This window comes from Amphiprion ocellaris, chromosome 7, assembly GCF_022539595.1.
Source record: "Amphiprion ocellaris isolate individual 3 ecotype Okinawa chromosome 7, ASM2253959v1, whole genome shotgun sequence".
In the NCBI taxonomy this organism is placed as follows: Eukaryota; Metazoa; Chordata; class Actinopteri; family Pomacentridae; genus Amphiprion; species Amphiprion ocellaris.
The window spans coordinates 9,051,196-9,066,760 of NC_072772.1; the positions used below are offsets into that span (position 1 = coordinate 9,051,196).

General features: G+C 37.7%; 1 protein-coding gene across 1 annotated transcript; it reads right to left on the reverse strand.

Annotated features, from left to right (window-relative positions):
- Positions 1 to 1,071: 1,071 nt before the first annotated feature.
- Positions 1,072 to 15,245, reverse strand: LOC111584687 (probable E3 ubiquitin-protein ligase HERC6). Its single transcript, XM_023293899.3, has 23 exons — positions 14,954 to 15,245; positions 12,827 to 12,983; positions 11,010 to 11,086; positions 9,801 to 10,028; positions 9,506 to 9,597; positions 9,245 to 9,372; positions 8,919 to 9,073; positions 8,279 to 8,334; positions 8,092 to 8,183; positions 7,917 to 7,976; positions 7,721 to 7,817; positions 7,391 to 7,571; positions 6,921 to 7,072; positions 6,497 to 6,616; positions 6,286 to 6,384; positions 5,933 to 6,112; positions 4,757 to 4,897; positions 4,423 to 4,589; positions 4,037 to 4,103; positions 3,892 to 3,962; positions 3,416 to 3,599; positions 2,931 to 3,033; positions 1,072 to 2,089 (listed from the first exon to the last, which is right to left on the reverse strand). Exons 1-23 carry the CDS (start codon positions 15,168 to 15,170, stop codon positions 1,854 to 1,856), a joined length of 3,060 nt encoding a protein of 1,019 aa, XP_023149667.2. The 5' UTR covers positions 15,171 to 15,245; the 3' UTR covers positions 1,072 to 1,853.
- Positions 15,246 to 15,565: the final 320 nt, after the last annotated feature.

Genomic DNA, 15,565 nt, shown 5'->3' on the forward strand with positions numbered 1-15,565 from the left:
CTGAAAGGTGGCAACCCTACAGCTAGCTCGGTTAGCATCGATAACATTAAAGCTATTATTTACTATGCTAACTTTCTTCTCTGGTCAACACACACTGAAATAAACTCCACCAACATCTGGAGTGCATGGCACACATTACATCTGACACTAAAGCTGCATATAAAGTACATTAAAAGCAGCACCGATACGAAAATAAACATTTACTTACCGAACTATCAGAGTCCTTTCATTGTCTGCTGGTAGAATCAGCCGAAGGTAGAAAACTGGTTAAAACAAGCCAACGGGCAGGAAAACTGTCTGTGGAAAATGTTGTGCTGCTCCACCGATAAATAAACCAACAGTTATTATATCAGAATTAATCCAAACGAGCAGAGCAGAGTCTCGGCTGCCTCCTCCATAGGACCTGTCAATCATTCCAGACAGGACTGTCAATCAAGTAGTCCCGCCCCCTGGCTTCGCAAAACTTTAACGCTCTATTAAAAAAAAAAATCAATATTGATTTATTTTAACATTGGCCACCTGATCTCTCATTTTGACCATGAAAACTAACGAAAAAAAAAATTATATACAGTCTATGCACCGTACTTAGTTTGGCTCCACACTTGCTGATGACCACTTCCGGTCTCAGAAAATGAAAAAACGGACCTTTTTTCGTTTCTGTCTCTTACTGATTTTACTTTCTTGTTATTCTAAATATAAAACGAAAATCAAAGGATTTAAAAAAATAAATAAATAAATAAATCGTATTTCCCTTTTTGATCATGAAAAGGAAAAACGCCTTGTATTTCAATTTAAATTTTTGTATCTTAAAACGAAAATCAAATAACCACTCGTTTTTTGTTTTTCAATACCCGCTTCAGAACGGAAAATCCAATTACCAGATCCGCACACGGACCGAAATAGCCTGGCCTTGTTGCTATTAGTTTTGGTGTGTTTTTTAATGTAGGTCGTGGTGTAAAGGGGCTTTACAAAGCAAGATTTAAACATGACTGACTTAATGTTCAAATAGACAATGAATGGTGGAGAACATTTATGTGGTCGGTTATTTAGTTACAAATGGCAGGAAAACAATTGACTGCATTTTAGTTTTATTCTTAGTAAATAAACATGAAATATTTGCAAAAGATTTAAGCTTGTATAATGGAAAAGAGCACTTAATGCAAAGAACATCATGATAATGATGATAAAGATAAAGATCCTCAATGGACTGACGTTATCATGTCAGTAGAGTGGATGTTTACTGGGGGTAGCGATGGCTTAAAACAATGGCAGTGATCAAATAACTTGTATTTACTTAAGTGGAGTTGAGTAATTCCATTATCCACCTTTCTTTCGCATGATCCTTGTACTTTATACAAGTAATTTTGTTCTGCTTTCTCTTCACAGGTCTGATGTTCCTCTCAATTTTCAGATTTCTTTTCTTCCAACCCTACTTGTACATATGTATTATGTTACTAAACAAAGCTTAGAGACTATAAGTAAACACTTGGTGTAACTCCAGGTTGCACTGCTTCATATATGCAAACTACTTCACTTCAACATAAGGACAGAAAGTTGTGCAAAGCTTCATCAAACACCATTAAACATGTAACGTGTGGAAGTTGCAGCAGTCAGCAAAAAGTGAAATTAAAAAGTAGACAGAGTCGGGGTTGAGCTGATGACTACACCGAGTCACTGCTCAGGATCTCTGACGACTAATGAGCTGCTGGTCTACTTGAGTTAAATGCCTACATTACCCAAGATCTCTGACTTCCCATTAAAATAGAGGTGTGTATATTTAGAGGAAAACAAACATTGCACTTAGTGGTTAACTAACACTAAGCTGCACTGTTTTTAACGCAGCCTTCACTACTTCAGCCTACAGAGTGTAATTTTTTTTGGAAGCCTCTGTTGTGGTTGATAGCCTGAAGGAGCCTGGTGTGCATGGTCCGGTCCACTGGGTATCTCCGGTAGACGGGCAGAAGCAACAGGCAGTGGCAGGTTAGCGATTCTGGCAGATGGAGTTCGGTGGCATCAGGCAAAGGAGCGACTGTCATCTTGATGCTCTCCATCCCCAGGAAGGGGACGCGGTCGCACCCTGTGAGGAACACTGGTGGCAAAAAACACTGGTCAAAAATCTTGGAAAGTGTAAAAATGGGTTCATTTGAAGCTAGTTAACCCTCTGAACTCCAAAAGGTTTCTGCGTGTTTTCTGCTTCCATCACATTTTCACTCACTGTGGGCTCATTTTTAACTGCAATATAAAGTCCTGCACCTCTATGGGAACAGGAAAACCATTGCTAAAAGTAGAGAGAACTCAAGCATGTCTTCTGTGCAACATAACGCAGCTATAATGCCATGAAACAGACAAAAACATGCTGAGTTTCTCTGATGATTCATTTAAAAAAAAAAATCTAAACACCTGGAATCAACATGTGCACCAATGCATGTGCATGTAATCCCAATACTAGAAAAAAAGATGACTATGCAATTGCAGTATTTTATCCTTTACAATAGTTTCTGTTCTTGTCCCCTATCTGCTCTGTGCAAACACTGCCTGCAGTTCAGTCGAACAGTTAGCTGATAAACACAGCAGTTTTGTTTTTACAGAATCTGGCTTAGCAAACAGTGTATTTTTGGTGATTTTTTAAATAAAACATGTAGATTTTGGTGAAGTAGTCACAGATGAGTCATTCAAAAACCATCTGAAAGTTACAAATCTGATGTTTTTACAGTTTCTGTCTATGATAAATGGCGTAATTTTGGCAATTTAGAAAGAACATGCTGTTCAAGTCTGCCAGCAGGTTTTGAGGTTCAGAGGGTTACATGAAACACTGTAGGATTTCAAGAAAGAAATGTCATGTTTAGTTAATCTGAAACTGACAGACACTGTCGTCCTGCTGTGAAGTAAAACTTTATACATGATATTAAGCACAAACGTGAAATACTTACGAAATAATTTTTTCTTTTCCTCTCCCGTCAGTTTCTCAAACACCTCCCAAAAGACAGAGATGTTTGGATGCGAGGCGTGGTACTCTCCTTCATATACTGTGTTCTGTTTGGAAAAAAAAATTAGACAAATATGAGTAGAAACCAAAATTATGCACAATGCAAGTTTGTGCTCACTTACATATAAGGTGTTTAGCTTTGAACTGGAGTATGGAGATGCTCATTGTGGCAAATCATAAAAGATTAAACACACATTTGCATCCGTCTACAGTTAAATTCTAAATATTGCAACCCTTCCTGGTTTATATAGAAACACTGTTGTTCCACAGTGATACCTCAGTGAAGCTCAGACAGTTTTTTGTTGTTGTTTTTGAAGTTTTTTTGTGTCTGTTTTTATACCTTTACACTGACACCTGTATCAATATAAGAAAGTACTGTTTACAATGGCAATTACAAATGTTTAAAGCGTCTTGTGGCTTTCAGCGCACCTGCTTGAACACCTCCCAGTCGTACGTTTCTTGGCCCACCATCACTCCTTGAAGCTCCTCCGGCTGGAAAAACTCCACCACGTCGATGTCGCACACTTTGAAAAACCCTCTCTTGAACGCTTCAAAGGGTCCCTCCACTGATTTGTTGAAGACATAGTCGATGAAGGCAGCGACATATTCTTTCCTGTCAAGAAAAAGAATTGCAAATGATGGAAGTAGCTCCAACTGATAGCTACACGTCTGTATTCATGAGATGGTCCTTGTATAATTTGAATCTTCAATGGCACAACATCCTGCCCGGTCTGACAGAATATTACAGTCATAGAAAGGGAACAAAGTGTGCATGCACTTTGAAGCTTCAACTGCTAGATGGCAGCAAATGACAGAAAGTTGAGACAATTTCAGCACAGCAACTAGACAGGAATGTTAAAAGGTTGTGAGACTGACTCAATCTAGGCTGCTGCTTTTAAACATACTTGTTGGACCCTGTGACAAGTTTTCCAGGTTCATTTGGGGCTAGATCAACTTCTTCACCTCCCCAGGACACCTGTAACAGATAATAATTATATTAAGACTGGAATACTGCAGCAACACATGCAGACATGAAACTGGTAAACCTACACTGAAATCGATCTCCAGAGCTTCCACTACATCAGGAGTATAGTCCTCCAACATACACCTCCAAGATCTAAAGACACAGTAAACATTGTTAAAGATTAGTTCGACATTATGATGACCTGTAACATGTCCCATATAAAGGTTTCAAATCAAGACAACCAAATTACTGTTATACAGTACATACTGCTGTTATTTTCAGTCTACTTGAAATCAAAATGCATTGAATATGATGGTGACACACATATGTATCTAGAGCTAAACAAACTTAACAATAAAACATTTTTTTTTCTTTATTTTCTGTCTAACAGTATGACTTTTTGCAACTTGGCCTCATGCAGCTATGCGCAAAATAAAAGCAGCTCAGTTATGCATTTTTAAATCCGTCTTACTCGGCCAGTACAGGTTCAAACTCCTTCATGTCGTCCAGCGAAGGTTTCACTCTGAGCAGCTTTTTGTAGAGAACTTGTGGAAACCGCAGGTGGATGGTGTTGTGGTTGTAAAGGGCCAAACCACACAGAACTCCAAACAGGAAGTAACTCTTGGCCTCCATTTTTGGCTGTTTGGGTGGTGAATGAAAGGCGAACATGATGTAGTAACATTCAAAATCTGACCAAATGTATATAATGATGAAAAAAGTGAATAAATTCTGCTGCTTTATCTTGAAAAGCATTTACATCTACAGTTGGTTTAGGTTTTGTTTTCTCTTTAGCTAACTGGTCTTACTTTTGGAGGGAACCAGGCCAGAGTGTTGCTCTCGTTGTACATGAACAGCTCAGATTCAGGAGCGAGCAGCTCATCAAACACATGGAGGAAAAAATCCCTTTTGTTGACATTCATCAACTTCCTGTCATCCACAAACTGCACCTAGGAGCGAAAAAAAAAAAAACAACCCAAGGCTTTAAAAAACACTAACCAAAAACCGAATAACTGGTGATAACTCTCCGTAACATCCATTTAGCGTTGTAACACATGGTTTTATGAAGAGACTATTTCAAGCAGCAGTTGCCAAAAAAAGATAAGCCAAAATTTCAACTTTAGTTAGTAATATTTTGTATTTATTTAAATCTGTATTTGACGTTTCACCTAATCCCGCCATCTTTCAGAAGATCAGAACAATTCCACAAATCTAAGGTTAATATCATGATGTTTAATCCAAAGCACTTTATCGCTATACGTTCCGAAAATAAATAAACAACCTGTTAGTGCAACCAGAAAGCTGTTAGAGACTCAGCTGGTGCCAACAGTGACATGACAAAAATTCAGGGCCTTTTCAGATGAACTATGTTCAACTGCTGATAGTGTTTACACAAAGCAGACATGAAACAAGCATGGAAGCAAATACAAAATGGAAGTTGCAAAATATCAGTCATCTTTTTTTCCCAGTACTCATAATAACTGTGTGAAAATGCTGTATTCCAGTCCAGTTTTTTCAATTTTTGTGAAAAACAAAAAGCAAAAAAGAAAATAAGTAGATAAAAAAAACAATTTGTGTTTCTTTTTTGATTTATGGAATACATTTGTGATGCTGTACAAAAGACAGGCTTGACTTCTTTACTTCTAGTTGTTTCCATAGAGGTGCAGGACTTTTTTTTTAATTACAGTGAAAAATGAGCCCACAGTGAGTAAAAATGGAAGAGGAACAAAAAACATCCGGTTACAGCTTGGGCTTCTGAGGGTTAAAGCTTCACACACACAAAAAAAAATGAGTGGGCACTCAACCAACTTTACGTATGAAACAACTCTGTGCTTGAATTATTGGAAATGAAGGATCCGGTGTTATATAGAGGTAAATGGTTGGAGTGCATGTTTAATTACGCGGAGTGAAGGGATGAGAAGACAAAAGCTACTTAATTTAACCTAATAACACAAAATCTGGCAAAGTTTAAAAGTTTAATTTACCAGAAGCTCCCTTTGGAAAGCACAGTGGTCGGCAGCACTGAGCTGTCTGAAAGAGTCCTCGATCAGGTGAGATCGTCTCAGAGTGAGCTGGAAGACCGGGGGAGGAGCCGAGTCCACTGGATCCACCAGCGATTGATCCGGCCACATCAAAGTCATTTTATGAATGAGTTGATGCCCTTTCTGTAATTACAAAACCTTCCTTTACCGAGATATCTTTTAAAAGATAGAAAGCCAATATAAATATAGTGTGAAAAACTCTCTAAAATGTTCAAATTCAGACAAAAGTTAGTTTATGCAGCATCGGCAATGCAGTACAATGTTTATATTGATCGTATTTTAAATTTATACTGTACCTTCATTAGGAATGCATTGATGTTAAATACTGCCACCTTGCAGACCAGAGTGAAAACAAATGGATAGCGGCAGAAGATGGCAGGAGTGTTGTGTTCATCCTTTAAGAAAATAATCAATAATTTAATTTTAAGAAAATTTTTTAGGACAAATGTACAGCGTATTAATTCTGAAACACTTTAACACTGTGTCAATTAAACTGGATGCTTTTACCTCCACATTGGAAAACTCCCTCCAAAAAGTGACGTCTAAGAGCGGCTGCACATTGCCGACGATTTCCTCGACGTAAAACGTGCTCAGTGGGACTTTGTAGGATTTTCCAGCTTTGTTTGCCTGTAAACAAACACAGTCATGACAGAACAAATAATCAGGGACAATATTTTCATTTTGCAATGTCTAAAATAATAAAGACTTTTGTCACTTTGTACCAATTTCTCTTCTACTAAGCACACTTTACCACGCCATCAATAGACGATAATGGTCAGATAATATGGAGTTTCAAGACATCACTTTAAAAAAGTTAAAATGTGATTAGCAATCATCAATACTTGTCAAATTGTACAGCCTAGCAGTTTATCAGTTAATATAAAAATTGTTTATGTGACCACGAATTCAAAACAGCAGCGAATCCACTGACTTTGTAGAGCAGCTTGAGCACTTCCAGCAGGTATCTGACTCCTGGGTTGTGAGTCTGTAAGAGGCCATTCTTTAACATGAAGGCCAGAGCCTTTTTAAACACCATGATGTGCCTCATCAGTATGGACGCAGGCAGCGACGACCACCAGCTTCCTGCAATTAAAAAAAAACAACCAAAAAAAACGATGATAAATTCATACTGTATAACTTAAACAGCATTCATTAAGTGAATATCTCACATTTTTCAAAGCTGCTAAAAAGCATTTTTATATTGTCTCTGTCTGGTTTGTGAGGATAAAACTTGAAAACAAAGAGAACATTTTAAACATAATGTTATTTTAAGTCCATGCACTTTTAGAAATCCAAATCTGTAATGTTTGTCAACACTAACAAATTGAAGGTTTACACATCTACACAATCCTGCGACAAAAAGCCTTCAGACAATAAACAACGTTTTCTACAGTCATTTACTTAGTGTTGTCAGAGTCTTCTCATTGAGCTCCATAATGATGACTGCCAGAGGTAAAGCCCCATTCATGACGTTACACTCCTCTTGCAGAAGGGGGCACGACAGCAGAATCGGGAAGATCTCTGGAGATTTCATGACAAGCGCTGATGCGTCAAGCAAGTCGATCAGGACCTTTAGGTTTACCTGCATGGGAAGGAGGTCAATGAGATTACATGGCAGTGTTTACACACATGTGGTTACTCTACCCAATGTGAGCAAATTACAGTCAATTTAGCTTTCAAGCTGCAATATGCATGTATATAATTGGGAATCATCTGAAAAATGTTCTTAACGGTTTGTTTGATCCACGGTATTGCTAAAAGCTGGTCAAAAGCTCGACAAGAAGCTTCAACGTCCACAGGAATGGCACCAGCTTCCAGTGGACGCCCGCTGATGTAGAATACAAAAAACATAGAAGTGAGTGGCAACGCCAGTCTTTTAAATCTAAAACTTCTTCTACTTCATGTAACCACAAGAACACGGGCTTACTTGGCTTTTGTGAAACTTGCAACAAGACTCGAACTTGTCAGGAACATTGATTCAATTTCTCTGTTGCACAAAAGGAGAAAAAGGCATTAGGAAAGCCTTACAAACACTGCACTTATGGAACATATGTTTAATATGTGTGGATAATTACAAAAATTACAGAGCTCTGGCAAATTACCTCTTCACTTCCACATTAGCATGTTTCACGGTCAGCCATTTCTGCAGTTTCGTCTCATCAAGGCGACCAGTTATCTGTCTGTGATTCAAGTTCTTAAAAAACAGGAAGTTAGATAAAGTTAGAGGGCAGACAAAAAGTTTTTTTGCATTCTGTGAAAGCAATATGTTTTTAGTTAGTTTGGCATTACCTTCGCAGGTGAAGAGTACATGAAGTTTGTATTCCATCCAGCTGATATTTTCAAGTCTGCTCAAATAAATTATAGTTGAATCTGTTAGTCTTACTACACATAACTGTCATGTGCAGATCAAGATAATTGAACTGGCAACATTTTACTTGAATCTGAGAAACTGACCAAGAATAAGGGCCAGCAAGAACTCAAAAAAAAAAAAAAAGCCGAGTTCAGCTGAGAAGTCTCTGTATTTTTATAACATGACTGTAGGTCAGAGCTGAGTCACTAAATCCTTCTCAGTTGTGTGGAGAAACACAGTCTTTTTTTTTTTTTTTTTTTTTTTTTTTTTTACAGAATCTGACAAGAAAAGGATGTGTTTTTGGCAAAGTAATCACTGAAACAAATAGAACAAAGTGATTTTGATGAAATATCTCACTTTAACGCTAATATCTGCTGTGCTAATGGACAGCTGGAAAGCTGAAAATCAAACAATTCTGGATGATAAAGGATGTCCTTTTGCCAACGACAACATGCCTTTCAAACCCATGGTTAGGTTTTGGTATCCAGAGGGTTAAGAAGAAGTTCAGAGACATGTCCATCTCATATACTTCATAAAAATCTAAGGTCCTTCTCCCAGAGCTACTTTAAACATACATACCACTGGGTGTGGCTGTTGCACCGTCGGTAGTCCATGGAAGCTGAACCAGAGTGGGAGTCAGGCTGCCGTTTGGCTTTCCAGTTCCTATCTGACCCTTGACTCCATTGCCAAAAGCCCAGAGCTGGCCAGAGCAGCCCAGTACCAGAGTGTGACGCCTGGGAGGACCAAATGCAAGTTTAATAAGAAACTTGATGACATATAAAAGTCACAAGCATTTCAATAAGCTTCTCTAATCAGAGTTTCTTCAAGGGACTTACAAATATGCTTCTATGATTGTGACAAACTTTTAAATTAAATGAGCTTTTAAGATAAATCACAAATCCTACCTGCCACACACAATCTGTGATGCGGGTCCACCGAGACCTTCAACCAGTCTGGGTTTCACTTCGTTGGCAGAGGAGTTGTGGCCGAGCTGACCGTGGCTTCCCTCTCCAAAAGTGAAAACCTCACCATCCTAGAAGTCACATGAAAACACATTAGATGTATCTTTACAATGTGATAAGCAATCACAAGGTGAAGTCAGTAGATTTATTCTTATTCTGTGCATCACACAAACACATACAGCTGAAAAACAGTGACGTTTGCACCTTTGTCAACGCAGCAGAATGTGACTCTCCACAGCTTATGAAGGACACATTGAGAGGTCTGAGGGCAGGAACCATACAGATGTTGAACCTGCCTGTTGAAGATGATAAAACCTTTCTTTAAAAAAATTTGAAAAAACATGATACATATAGTTTCTGATAGTTGTGACATCAGAGTTACCAACACTTGTGTCCATTCTGAACTTATCTCTAGAATCACCTACCAAGAGGCAGAATCTGCTGCTTGCTAAATTTAAACAAAGTGATTGTGAGACTGAGTTTCAATAAATTACTTTACCTTTCTCATCCACCCTGTTGAGCCCCAGTTGGCCGGATTTATTGGCCCCACAGCAGTACACCAGGCCCGAGAGCGTCAGGAACAGAGTGTGGGTCGCTCCGGCTGAAATCTGGGTCACTGCCACGCCGCTCAGAGCGCAAACCAGGATGGGTGTGTACTGTAGAGTCACCGCCTTCCCATGGCCCAGCTGACCGTGACTGTTCAGACCCCAGGAGAAGACGTCTCCTCCTGGAAAGTGACGGAAAACAAATAATAAAAAATGAGCTCCTTCACAGTAATACTAACACATTTATGAGCATTATGTAAATTAATCAAAACATCAGACACTCATATTTAAACAATGACATAAAGATTATCTGCATTATTAGTTCTCCAGAGTTTGTGTAATTTCAGTTTCTGCATTACGTTCATGTGCAAAATGTAATGTGCAGCATTTCATATTCTCATTTCTCAGGTGTAACATTTAATTTTGATGTGCAACATTTTGATTACAATATTTCACTTTCATGCACAACATTGTCGATGTAATGTGCAACACGTCATTTTAATTTTCAACGTCATTTCATTATTTCATGATTGCGTGTGATGTTACTTATCTATAATCGAGAGCGTTACTTTTTGCTGTTCTATTCTAGTCTTAGTTTAGCTCACTTATTTTATTTGAATAATGTATCATACTTATATCTTACTGCTTTTTACTTTTAGGCACTGCATTTCTTATGTCATTTGTTTCTGCTGAGCAATATCGGGCACAAGAATTACCTTCAGGATTGATAAAGTTTTATCTTATCAAGTTAAATCTCTTCTCTACTACCATCCGTCTACTTTACAGAGTAACATGTGGTGCAGTTACTGAGGTTTTCTGCTGTATTCCTTTTAAGTTATGCTCACAAGAATGTGTCTACACCTCTATGTGAACGCCTAATGAGAAGCATAATCACAGATACAAATTTGTGTGTTTCTTTAAGATAATTTATTTTTCATCTACTTAATCACAACTCGTGAGTGATTTTTTTTTTACTTGAATGTTTTAGCTGTAACTTCTTGAAGCTGCTACTATATGAAAGAACATCTACTTTGAACTTTAACTTGCCTGCATGAGTGACAAACCTGGATCCAGAGCAATGATGTAGAGACTTTAAAACTAAATTACTGTTACATTAGACACAGTTAAACATTATAAATTGTGAGATTCTAGTCACCTCTTACCTTTAGTCAGTGCCAGAGAGTGAGAGTTTCCACAAGCAACTTGAACTATCTGTATGGGCATTGGTATAGGCACCCGGCTGTGTGATGACGAGACAGTAATTGGTTAAAATAAGGGAAAAAATAAGAATTTTGCACTGTTATCCTCTGCTCACTGACTTTCAGAGTGCATAGTTATACCCTACCAGTCAAAAGTTTGGACACACTTTCTCATTCAATGCTTTTTATTTATTTGTATTGTGGCGTACTAAGGAGCAGAACATTCCAGAGCAACACACAAAGATTCAAAGACCCTCTCCCAAAGCTGTAAATTTGGTAAGAAACCATTTCAGAAGACAGCTAACCCAAAAATCACCTCCAAATGAAACATCCGCTGATCAGATGTTTGCTGATAAAGGACCATTAACGGCTCTCTGGGAGACAACGGGATGCCTCCTACCTCCGCTAGAACCTGATAAGGGTCATAAAGTGTCAACTGTGAGCAAAACCGCACCTCTGCAGAAGAGGACTGGCATTCTGACCTTCTGATCTCCCAACAGAACACACAGAACTTGGTATGCAGGAGTGAACTGAGCAGTTTAAATCAGAACATTAAAGAAATTCAGCTTCACATCCACGATTGGTTAGATGTTGATTTGAATTTGGCTCCAAAACTTTTTAGATAGAGGAAAGTCACTGCAATGCAAAGGGGTCTTAGAAAAATGCAGCTGGGCTAAAGAATAGAACCAGCCTCTTGAGAGCAAAGAACAAAGAGAAGATCGGGTTAGAAAAAAATTATTTTTGAAATAGGCTTTTTCATAAAGGTTAAACTAAAACTAAGGCTTAAAACTGGGTTCTTTTATGATAGTTTAAAGGAACAAACAACGTTTAACTAGGCTTTAGTTTTTCTATATTTTACTTAAAGTTTGACTTCCTAAGTTAACTTTAATAAGACAACAGCGCAAATATTTTCTTAATAACTATGAGCTCTGACTCTTAGTGTTTTTACTTCTGCACACTTTTGTAATGCAAACCTGCCAAAGTTCCTTCTTGTCTCTGCGTTCCTGAACATCTCATCCAGCAGATCATCACAGCTCCACATCCTGCAGGGGCCTCCCTCTCACTACTACAAAGGCTACACAAGTATCACTTTCCTTCTGCTAAACAGGGGAATTTACACATTACAATTTTTTCAGACAATTTCAAAGTAATTCTAAATTCTACTAACTGGTTCCAGTGACGATCACAGTTCATTAGTTTATCTGCATTTATTCATTCATTTATTCACTGTCTGTTGTTGCATATTGTTTGTTCGTAGTATTAGTTACTAAATGTTTGTATATAATTATCATTGTTTCTACTGTGTATTTCTTTGTTATGGGAACTGGAGGTCAGTGAAATCAGAACTTTAGACTTTCAGATAACAGACTGATCCATTTCTTTTTCATCACATCTCTTTGAGACTTAGTCTAAATTGATAATTTTCTCACACAAGCTGAAAATAGTGCCCCTAAATTAACGAGTGCAGTTTTAATCATAAAGTGTAGTTTCTACATTAGGTGCATGGCAGCCGATGGTTTTATCCTATGCTAGTGTTTGGTTCCTGCATATGAGGCAAATTTCTGCGACATTTTGTTACATTTTTATTGTCTACATTGCAGATTAATACTGAAGATGAACACTTTTTTGTTTACAACATAATTCCATATTTATGCTTTTACAGTTTGGATGTCTTCAGCATTAATCCACAATGTAGAAAATAATTCAATAAAAATCATTGAATGAGAAGGTGTGTCCAAACTTTTGACTGGTAGTGTACGTTCGATAAACTGAGCTCTTACCTGGGTCTGTGACTGTTGCACTGTAGCGCCGGTGACACCCCCAGCTGTCCATCCTCTCCTGCCCCCCAGGAAAACACATGTCCAGATGCACACAGAGCCAGACTGTGGTCCTGACCGCAAGCTATCGCCACCACATCACCGAGGCCATCCACATGACCTGTCACGGGACCACAGACACAAATCAGCAAATAAACCTGTGCTAGAAAGTCAGCTGTAAAGTGAAAAGCTGCATTCAACACCTTAAACTTTCCTTAGTCACAAACACACAAGAAAACACGCACAAAATACATGAAAACATAGCATAAAAAGCTTGTGCTTATTCAGTGTCACAATTTTGAGGTAGTCTTTCATTTTTGCAGAAACTTTTTTTCAAAATAAAGCAAAGGCCAGCTTAAAATGATGAACTGCTATAGATCAGACACTTAGTTATTATTACTGTAGCAGTTGTAAAGTAATTTAAATAAGGTCAACTCATGACAACAAAATGTCACTTGCATTTTGTTAAACAATATTAAACCAATACTATAAATATGACAGGTGTATTTACTAATATAACACTGAGGTTAGTATGTTTACTTCAGATAATTATTTTTAGTGACAATACATACATACTTTACCAACATAATATATCTAATATTTTACATTGTAATTTTTTTAATTGATTAACATGAGTATAAAAGCATGAATATACAACATTACTGTGTTTATCTCTTCAAAATGTTTTTTGTTCATATGTATTTTGCAGATTGTCAGCCTAAACATCAAAATGACCAAACATATCCACACCCTGATTGCAACACTAAGCAAATGCTCAACATGTGAACTCAAAACACTATTAAAGCTGCAATAAGGTGATGCTCCACCTTCATACACTAAGTTTTTTTATTTATGTTTTATTTTTTTTTAAAGATATTTCTTATCTAAAGTAAATGGTTTTATTATGTGGTTTCCCTGCGGTTTTCATAAAATTTTATTTATTCTCTAAAAATGTTGATTCAACTCCACTGTACTGTTTTTGATGTATTCAATTGAATTAGTTTGGTTGTATCTTTCTGTCCATGTTGTTTTTTTTCCCTGCTGTAGAGCACTCTGAATTTCTGTGTGCGATAAGATGCAATATAAATAAACTTGCTTGTTTGTTGTGGGTTTTTACTTGTTGCCAGGCCTGGACTCTTATCAGATGATGCACAAAAACGTGAAGCGATATGGTTTTAAAGGTTTAGAACTTCCTGCCCGAGCAGGTTTATTCCACTCAAAATACTGCTTTGTATTATAGTTTTAAAAGTTTACTCCACCCAAATATTGCTTCTTAACAAACAAGTTATGGTTTCAAATGTTTACTCCACTCAAAGTACTACTTTGTGCTATAGTTTTGAAGGTTTATTCAAATCAAAATACCACTTTATCTCCAAGTACCTATAGATGTAAAGGCACATTCCAACCAGATAGTAGATCTACAGAACCAGTTATGGTTTTGTAGATTTACTCCACCCAAAGTACAACTTTATGGCAAAGCACTAGTAGTTTTAAAAGTTTATTTCACCTAAATCCAACAAATGTGTTGGGGCTTAAATAGTTTCTTCCCCTACCCAAAGCTGTGCACAGTCATTTATTTAACTTTTTTGCGAATGTATGTGGGCTAGAAAAGCAAGCTTCCCTCTGGAATAAAGTGGTTATCTGGGCCAGTAAATAAACAAGAAACAAGCATGCAAACAACAACATACAATAACATAGTATTAATAATTTAAAAAAAAAAAAAAAAAAAGGTCCTAGTATTGCAGTCCTGAAAAGGGAGTCTCTGCTGCAAAAAAAAAATAAAAAATGCTGCTGCTGTCTAACTTTCGTTGTCTGAACTGTGGGGGATGAAACGAAACTGAAACTTTACTCAGTGAATCATCCTGCGTAATATGCATACAAGTGATGATTTACAAGTTTCTTTGTGTGCAATGAAGTCATGAGGGTCTCAGCTGTGTCAAACAACCAATAAATCCACTCTAACAGTTTTCACACCCTCGTGAATACAAGCTAATAAAACTAAGAACAGATAAAAAGTCTATAATACACGATTTTATGTTAAAGCCAACTCTTCTGCTGCCTTTGTGAAATATAACAGTGTCATGCACCCACCTAAAATCTTTCCCTCTTTTCTCTTCTTTCTGCCCAGTTGTCCCTGTGCGTTGTGTCCACAGGATAAAACGTCTCCGTCCCCGTTAAGCAGTAGCGTGTGTCGGTCCCCGCAGCAGATGTCGGTGATGATACCGGGGACGGTCCAGGCCACCGGGCTGAGGGCGACCTGAGGACCGAACTGTCCCTCGGAGCTATCTCCCCAACAGAACACATGCATGTCTCCACCTGGACAGCGAACAACAATTAGCAGCTGACCGCTTCCACCGGATCCATTTATATCAGCTGATGCTGCGTTCAAATGCTGTCGGAGAAAACATGTTCACCTGTGGAATCCGCACGAAACGGCTCATTCTGATAGAGTATCATACTGTACTTCCTTTATACGAGAGCTAAAGAGACTAACACTATATCTAAGGCTGTTAGTGTGTTATTTATGTATTTATTATTTAATTTCCAAGAGCAACAAATGTGCAACCAGTATAGTGTTCTAATTTACAAGCGTACATGAAGGCAGCACAAGATCAGCAAAATTCTGAAAAAAGTTGGGACCCACATTAACAAAATGATGTAATAAATTTAACTTATTAAAGCAAATTACAGGTCGAATAGTAT